General features: G+C 39.7%; 1 protein-coding gene across 2 annotated transcripts in view; it reads left to right on the top strand.

Annotated features, from left to right (window-relative positions):
* Positions 1-4,809: 4,809 nt before the first annotated feature.
* The window catches only part of POLR1E (RNA polymerase I subunit E), a 970,793-nt gene continuing 966,067 nt past the window's right edge, over positions 4,810-9,535 (top strand). The window contains exon 1 of one of the 2 annotated variants that reach the window (XM_044059632.1): positions 4,810-4,965. In XM_044059632.1, the coding sequence (XP_043915567.1) occupies positions 4,905-4,965 (61 nt within the window). In that variant the 5' untranslated portion in view covers positions 4,810-4,904. The remainder of the gene's footprint in view (positions 4,966-9,535) is intronic. The other variant, XM_044059633.1, reaches the window with a different exon arrangement.

Genomic DNA, 9,535 nt, shown 5'->3' with positions numbered 1-9,535 from the left:
TGCTACAGGCCACCCTCTCAAACTCAGGAACCCCACACAGCCTTCCTGAAGACACTGGAGGGTATAAATGTATCTCCAAACACCATCATATTGGGTGACTTCAACTACCCGAATATAGACTGGGAACATTACTCAAGCCCTAACTTTCTAGCCCAACGGTTCCTGGAGTTCATAAATTCAAATGCCATGGAACAGCTAGTCACTGTTCCCACGAGAGGAGAAAATATACTAGATCTCATTATCACAAACATGGGGACAAAATGCTCCACACCGAAGTATATCCCTCATTGGTGAGATCTGATCATAAACTAATCTCACTGGAAATCCACATCCCGCCCCACCCCAAACAAAAAAGACCACAGTGAAGAACTTCTCTAAAGTAAACTTCACACTACTCAAGACTGGTGTGGTATCCTTCAAGGCCCCTGAGCCAGTGGAAACCACAACCCAAGCTGCGGAAGCCCTTACAAATGCCTTCTATGAACACCTCCAGGACTGCATGGATCAGGCAATCCCAAATAAAACCAATACTCTTTCCACAAAGGGCAAACGTCCAGTCTGGTGGACCCCAGCCATTAACAAACTTTACAATAAGAGGAGAAAGCTATTACATGATAGAACAAAATCCATAAAAGGGAAGTCACCCCTGATCATTATTAGTAAAAAAATATGAGCACTCATAAAATCAACTAAGGCCAGTTTTGAGAGAAAAATTGCCATGGATTCAAAGGACAATCATAAGGCCTTTTTCAGCTATGTTAGGAACCTGGGTGGAAACTCCCAGATATGCTCAGAATTAGTCCAAAATGATACAAAAATCACTGAACCCACAGACATTGCCAACATACTGGCAGACAGGTTTAGTGCAAACTTCACCCCCCTCCCCTAAAGGATAGATAACTATCCCAGCAGAGTGTAGCCTCCCAGACATCTCAAATGCGCAGGTGAAAGCTGCTCTCTCTAAAGCTAAAAACGCAGCATCAATGGGACCGGATGGTGTCCCCGGCTGTGTGCTACACGAGCTAAATGAGGAATTAAACCCGCACATAAGGCAGCTGTTTAATCTCAGCCTTACCATAGGATACGTGCCCAAGGAGTGGCGTACGGCAACTGTGGTCCCACTCCACAAAGGCGGTGCCTCTACGGACCCTGGTAATTACCGCCCCATAAGCTTAACAAGTCTAGTCTGCAAAGCTATGGAGAGAATCATAATGGAGCTCATAAACAAAGATATAGGGGACTTGCAGACATTGGACCCGACCCAGTTTGACTTCGTCAAGGGCAGATCATGCCTTTTGAAATTGGTCGACTTCTTCGAAACAGTCACCAAAGCCATTGATGAGGGAAAAGCAGTCCATACAGCCTACCTTGACCTTGAAAAGGCCTTCGACACAATACCCCACTTGGGTATTGTAGAAAAACTTACCAGCTTAAATGTAAACCCATATGTCACAAGATGGGTTGCAAACTGGCTTAAGGACAGAACCCACAGGGTTAGAGTTGCTGGCGCTATGTCAGACTCCAAGCCGGTCACAAGTGGTGTCCCACAGGGCTCGGTCCTTGGCCCCCTATTGTTCGACATCTACTTCTCAGAAGTACAGGCCAACATGGGAGGACTTTGGCTGACAAAGTTTGCAGACGACTGCAAACTGGGCGCCATAGTGGAAAGTGCATCGGACACGGATATCCTTCAGAAGGGACTCACGGAAACAGATAGCTGGTGCCAGAGCCATGGCCTGAATTTAAACGCCAAAAATGTATAGTCATACCCTTCGGGAAAAACAAGGTAACCCCAAGCTACCATATAGGTGGCAATCCACTAAGCACAGAAGAGGTTATCAGGGACCTGGGGACCCAGGTTGACAGTGGCCTTTCTTTTGACACTCACGTTGCTAAAGTGGTTAGAAAGACCTTCTACATTGCCCACCTGATCATGAAGGGATTCACATCCAGATCTAGTGAGGTCATTGTTCCCCTGTACTCTTCACTTATCAGACCAATGATCGAGTACAATGCCCCATTCGGGATGTATCTCACCCGACATCTGCAGCAATTGGAGAGACCCCAAAAGTTTCTCACCAAAAGGATAAAGGGACTCCAAAATCTGTCATATGCTGCCAGATTGAAAAAAACTCCAGCTCTATTCAGTTGCATACTGTCTGCTCAGAGGTGACATGTGCCTGACATACAAGGCCATGTCCAACCCGGAATTAATGGACATGCTCCACCTCAAAAAATCCAAATCCACCAAAACCACTAGAGCAAGCGACTTAAACCTTAGCACGGATATAAATAGGATGTGCTGGAGGGATAGATTTATCACTCAGAGACTCCCTATGCTGTGGAATAAAATCCCGGTCCATGTGAGGCAGAGCACCTCGCTGGCTGTGTTCAAGAGAAATCTTGACCTGTGGATGGGAGATCGTAGGTTTATCCCGGGAATCATCTCTGTGTCACTGCTGGACAGAGGCACAACAAACTAATGGGCACAGTATTTTTTCATATAAGGGGTGGCGTAAGCCACAAAAATTTGGGCTAGGCTTATAAATGCCTTAGGGCAGATAGCCTAGTATAAACCTATGAACTTTCCACCTTAGGTCAATTTAAAACTAGACTCAAACAACATTTGTCACTTAACTGGCTATGTCAATGTATCAAGCCTGGCTAACTCTCTCTAGAATGTGTAAAAATCTGTTAACAGTTTACTGTAAAATTTAATTTAATCCTGACTTGCACTCAGGATTAACTCTAACCTGTTGAACTTGTTTAACTTGCTTACTTGTGTAATCTCTGTAAATAGTCTGTTTGTAATATGTAATGCTGATATTATGTAATCCTGTATCTGCTTACCCTTGGAGCTTTTCTCCCCGGGCCTCCGCTGAAAATGGATATGCATCCAGTCGGCCTATCCCGGTCAACAAATGTAAAATAAATAAATAAAGTGTGCTCCACATTTTGCCTATTTGTTCCACATTATGAAGGCTAGTGTTCCATATTTTGGAGATGAAAAGTTGAGAGCTATGACTGGACCTCACATTTTGAGACAATGCCTTGTATCAGGCACATATTATTAAAAAATAAGTAAAGAAATAGTGAAATTATTCATCCTAGCCAGAATTTCCTTTGTAATAAAGCTTTTTCAGGTAGCTAAACTACATACATTTTGGCCACATACTTAAAATAAATACAAAGACCCCATGATCCTTCACTTTTCTTAGTAAGAATACCAAGTGTGATAGTGAGTTGAGGAAAAGTACAACATTTCTCTGAGCTCCTTGATAACTTCACTAGATCTAATCAAAGGTGAATCTACATTTAAATGGCTGACAACACATGCCTTGTGAGGCACATCCACAGAGTGAGTGCTTTGCTGTACAGAGATGGCTTTTGGCTTTGTCATACCTCTCAATTGCCTAGCTTTTCTCCTCATATTTTTGGTCTGTTCCTCATAAAATTTGTGATTTTCTGGATTTTCGTGGCAAATCAGTGAAGACTGAATTCACTATATAATGTCTAGCATTTGAGTTTCAGATTTCATATCCACGAGAAAATGTGTAGTAACACAAGACCTTTTATTCTAGCAACTTTCTAAATTTGTAAGAGCAATAGTTAAAATTTGTCCCTATTTTGGGGGTTCTGTCCACCATTATTTTTGGCTTTGTCCAGATTTTTTGTGACAAGAGGTTATATGCTTAGAGTGGATGGAAATGCAGGAAAAGTCAGCTACAAGAATGATTAAATGTGAGGTGCCCATCACGGAACAAGAGGCATGGTGATTGTTAATCCAGAAGACATCACTAGTTACAGGGAAAATCAAAAATAAAGAAAGCTTGAAAAAATGGAAGAAAACTTTTCAGTCACTAGAAGAATTTGCAAGAATGTATAATTTAAATGATATTAAACACCTTTAGATTAAATGTTGATAATTTATCTCTACATTACCCTAGACAAATATGACTGAGTAGACAAGGAATAAATTGAACATACTATCCTAAAAATGTTACTGGAGATCAGTTTCAGTAGCATACCTCTCAAGTGTACATCATTACGAGGAATGTACCTCATTTGGGGTCTTAAAAAGTTCACGTTCCTCGAAGTTCCACATTGAAAGACCCTGTCACACATTCAGTGTTAGGAATTGTTTCAAGTGAAATCCATTGTAAAAAGAAATTAATTATATTAATTCTTTATAAGTAAAACCAGCATATTTTAACCATCCTATGACCTTCCTAGTTGAAGTTGTTAGTAAGCCATTAGTATGTGTTCCACATTATGAGGGCTAGTGTTCCTCATTTTGGAGATTGAAGGTTGAGAGCTATGGTTTCAGAATAGATCTGAAGGTTTTCTAACTCCGATTAAAATAACTAAAGCGGATAAAATTTCACCAAAGACTAGGGTTACCACCTTTTCAAATGCCAAAAGTGGGACATTTTTTTTTTTTTTAGAAATGTCAGATTTTTCAGGGCAAAACATACCCACAGCCAGTACAAAGGACAGAACTTCACTTTTTGCCAAAATAAAAGCTTATTCCTGTAGCATTTTAGTTGCTTATTCTGTTTTTTATAACATTTAGGTGTTTCAAATACAAAATAACTGTTTTATGCAACCATTATAAATATAGGAAATATTTTGTCCTAAAATCTCAGGATATATGCTATTTTTTTTGGCAAGACACAACTGCCCAAAGGGGGACTGTCCCTCACAAAGTGGGACAGGTGGTAAACCCTACCAAAGACAGCGGAAGACTCAGCAAGTTTAATCCTGTAGATGTCGCTGTGGGATTCACTGGCCTATACCAGAAGAGCGTATCTTAAAAACGGAAGTGTTTTAAAACTTGTGATGAGTACTTGCTTATCTTTGTAGTTTTTCAATCTTAGTGCTTTGCTTGCTTTTGGGTTTACATCATGTCAAGCAAATGTGTCTGGGAATACAACAGAACTGGCGAAGAAGATAAAGTAGCTGTTGGTAAGAAATACAGTGTGTATACGCTTTTCTCGGTAGTTCGCATGTTTTAGGCTGTTTACTGAGTAACTGCTGTAACCACGTGAAAGCTTGTGAGCATACCAGTCAACTGTCCCTTTTAATCCCTTCCAAAACTGGCGACTTTTACAGAAAATATTATGCACTACACTTAATAAATTAAATAGAGTAACAGCAGTAGACCTTCATTCACTTAGAATACGTACATTAATTCACATTTGTCTTGATCTGAAGGTGCCTCGGGTTGATAGTACTGTATTTTAAAGATGCCCCTGATTATTTCTGGATTTGTCATTGAATCGCTGAAAGTTCGTATTGTGATGCAGATTAAGTTTGCAGCAAAGCCTATGCTGCTGTAGCAGTAGTGCATATAGCTTAATAGTTTCCGCTGATTGTAAAATAAATACCAGTAACTGCAGTATTGAGTCTTAAGAAGTGACAGGCGACAATAGACAATATCTGCTCCTGTAAAGGTTACAAGTAGAAAAGATAATCAGTTTCGTTGTCTATGGAAATTAAGCTCCGCCTTAACACACCCCATTATAAAGCAAAGGTGCCTTCATCTAATATTTGAATACGTTGTCTCTTCTAAGCATGCTTATTTAAGAAAATAATAACATTTACTAATTTGCTTTTACTGTAGTGAACAAGTGCTGAGGAAAGCCATGAAACTACGGTAGAACATTATTTTTAAATATTTATTAACAATTTGCAAACTACCGTGGCCCCTTTAAGTCTTCATGCACAAATGCATACATTAGCACGGTAGTTTAAGTTTAGATTCTTAAATACAGTCGTAAAGCCCAGCAAGGATTTTAAACTGTTTTAGTTACTTAAATATAACGGTTGTACCGTGATTTACTCGCCTTTTAAGTTGCGTTCACTGTACTTAACCCGAGTATAAACTCATTACATACTGTTTTTGTGAACATCACCCTTTTAAAGAATAAAATAAATTGCTGCATTTGTTTCTAGAAAGTAATGCGCTTTTTTGAATGCTTCCAGAATGTGAGGTGCTCTACTGCTGTTTGCATTAAATTCTTGCTACTTTAATGTTATATTTTATGTTCCTTACCCTTATGAACACGAATTTTGCAGTGTTCTATTTTGCCTGTGTATGTTGTACGTAAATGTGTCAACTGTACTGTAGATTTATTGCAAAGAATACTACATACTGATTGCTACTAGTACTTTGGAGCGTTTCTTCACGATCCTCGGCTGAAACCCAGTCGAACTTCCCGGCAAATAAATAAACTTAAGGTGGGGTTAAGAGGTGGCACGCCCTTATTCAACTGTCCCTGATTTTGGCATTCAGTTTAGCCCCCGCCTCTTTTGATCCCTCCTAACAGTGAGACTTTTGGACAAAAGGTGAATTACACTTAATAAATAATGACAATAAAATTATAAACTTTTTACATCAGGGAATGTATGTTAAATCGCTTTTTTTAAATTCGGTTAATGTTTGCAGCTAACAGTACTAATATTTTAAATGTGATTATTTCTGGATTTGTCCGTGATGAGTTTAGAGCTGTGATGTTAGGTGCATCATCTTTGTCAGCAATAGTTAAGTTAGGTGCAGACTGCATTTATATACTTTTAATCTGATGTTTATATTAACCAGTGTAGACCTAAGTCAATCGTATGGGTGAGAACACTGAACCTTGTGGGGTTGCCACATGAAATTTCAGATACCCTAAGTGAGATGGGGAAGTGGTCGGGGTGGTAGGGTACCTATCCCTCTTTGTGAGGGACAGTCCCACTTTGGACAGTTGTGTCCTGCGACAAAACCTAAAAAATGGCAAATGTCCTGAGATTTTAAGACAAAATATATTTAAGTTTTCGTTAATAGTTGCATAAAACAGTTGTTTTGTATCTGAAACACATAACTATTATATGAAATAGCATAAGCAATTCAAATGCTACAAAATACGCTTTTATTTTGGCAAAAAAGTGAAGTTCTGTCCTTTGCACTGGCCGGGGGGTATGTTTTATCCTGCAAAATCTCACATTTCTACAAAAAATGTCCCACTTTGGGGATCTGAAAAGGTGGCAACCCTACGGGGGTGGTGCAGCGGTTAGTGTTGTCACCTCACAGCAAGAGGTTCTCCCTTTCGATTCTCGGCTGGAGCGCCTTCTGTGTGGAGTCTGCATGTCCTCCCCGTAGTTGAGTGATGTCTAAAAACATGCAGGTAGGTGCGTGTGTAAATGGGTGTGCCTTCTTTGAAGGTTGGGTGTTGGGCTGGCAACTCGGCACCGTCAAAATCCACTGTCAATCATTAGCGGACCAGAGTTCTGCTGTGGCGACCCCTAACCGGGAAAAGTGAAAGACTAAGTGAGATGGGGAAGTGGTTTAAAATATTATGTCCCTTTGGGTGTGGCCAAATTGCATTTTTCTAACTTGAGGATCTAAGTGAATTAAGCTATTGTCTGAGAGCTGATAGGTCCCCAGTAGCTGTTGAGTTGTAGATTCTTTGTGGTGCATTTTAGAGTTCCTTTCCAAGTTTTTGATCCTCATCACTAGATTTCTGAAAAATATTTCAATTTTATAGTCGTATTTTGGCTTACTGTGTCATTTGCATATTGATGTGCAAAATATTCTATCTCTTGGTTCAGCAGCTACCTGTCCAATAGGCAACAGTCTGTTAGATGGCTTTCTATACTGCCCCCTCCTCTGCCAATTACCATAGGTGTGCCCAAAGGCTCCATCTTAGGACCTCTTCTATTCAACATTTTTACTAACCATCTTTATAAATCCTGCCCCAACTAACTCTCATCCAGTATGCAGATGATTCTGCAGTCATCACCTCCACTGATTGGTGGGTTTTGGAAAGCAGGTCAGAGAAACAAAGTTTTGCAAATATTGAAACCTGGCTAACTAATAATCAGCTAATACTCAATGCTAAGAAAACTAAATTACTTCTATTTCTGCCTAAATCACCCTGTCATAACACCTCAACCTTCACTATCACCTTGTTAGACAACACCACCATCAATGTTGAATCCCATACCAAACTACTAGCGGTCATAACTGATGATAAACTAAAGTTTAACCTTCATATAAATTACTGTTTCAAAAATACTAACCAAAAGCTTGACTTAATATACTGTAACAAACGATTATTTCGCACCATAGGCAAGGCGGTTACTCTTGCTTATCTCCTACCCAGTCTCTTCTATGGTTCCCAAGTCCTCATTAACTTACAGGCAACACTACTGAAAAAGATGGAAAATGCATATCACAAAACAGCTAGATTTGTCGCCAACACTCAGCGTAAATCCCATCACTGCCTGGCCTTGAAAACACTGAAATGGCTTTGAATCAACTTCTTTTCTCTCAACTTAATATTATCCACTCCATCCTTTCCAAACCCTTTTTTTGCCGTTACATTTCTAACATCTTAAATTACTACCTCCCAACCAGAAAACTTAGAAGCACCAGCTGAAACCTCCTTGACATTCATAAACCTAAAAAATCAGTTGGTGAAACCCTCTACAACTATCTTCCCTCTATCCACCGGAATAAGCTACTTTTAACAATCAGATCTATCACACAGCCCCACTCATTTAAAATCACCCTAAAAGTCCACTTTACTAATACCCTTGCTCCTGTACACACAACCATAGTGAACTTAATCATCTGACCCCCATTGCATACAGCCCCTTTTCAGTTTCTGCTTAATTCTAGCCACAGAATTCTAACCCCTAATACCTTTTTTCACTAAGTTTTTACTCATATTTACCTCCTTTTCCCCATTTAGCTTATTCCCCTTTCTCTTATTTCACTTTATTCTAACTACTTACTACTGCCCTCTTCTTCTTCTTTCGGCTTTTTCCGGTTAGGGGTCGCCACAGCGGATCAACTTTCCGCTCATGATTGGCAGTAGAGTTTTTACAGTGTCGTTGCCAGCCCGGCGCCCAACCTTCCTCAGAAGGCACACTTACATGCACGCACTCACACCTAGTGCCAATTTAGAGTATCCAATCCACTTACTAATGCCCTCTCTTATCTTTAAATTTAAAAAAAAAAACTAATTTTCTCTCTTACCCATAGCCACCCCCTTTTTTCTCTCTGACGCTTAATCTTTTTTGTTTCTCTCTATCAACTTCTCTTCTGCTTCTGATAACTGATGTACATGCTGTTGCCTGTAAGAACTAAAATTTGATGTACAGTACTTTCTGTACTCTATCTTAAACTCTGAGTTAGTTGTCATCACTTCCCCTCTAAATGGGGAATTCCTTATGTGCTGGAGATACATGAGTGACTTAAACATTTTGTTTATTACCTTTTTTGTAAGTAACACTTTTTAAACTGTCATACTACAAGTGGGAATCCAAGCATTATAATGCATGTTTATATTACCTCATCTATACTGTACTGTTTGTAAACATTTTTATGATGTATGTAATACTTTGTGGAGCTTTTCTCCCCGGGCCTCTGCTGAAAAAAGGCACAAGCACAGTCAGACATTCCCGGTCAACACATGTCAAATAAATTAATAAATCTTGTATGTTCAGCAACATAGCCAATCAAGATTGCCCCTGATACCAAAAAATA

The sequence above is a fragment of the Protopterus annectens genome, chromosome 17.part0 (assembly GCF_019279795.1).
Source record: "Protopterus annectens isolate FY-2018-M chromosome 17.part0, PAN1.0, whole genome shotgun sequence".
In the NCBI taxonomy this organism is placed as follows: domain Eukaryota; kingdom Metazoa; phylum Chordata; order Ceratodontiformes; family Protopteridae; genus Protopterus; species Protopterus annectens.
Note: the sequence above shows the minus strand (reverse complement) of the source record. Positions and strands in the feature narration are given on the sequence as shown.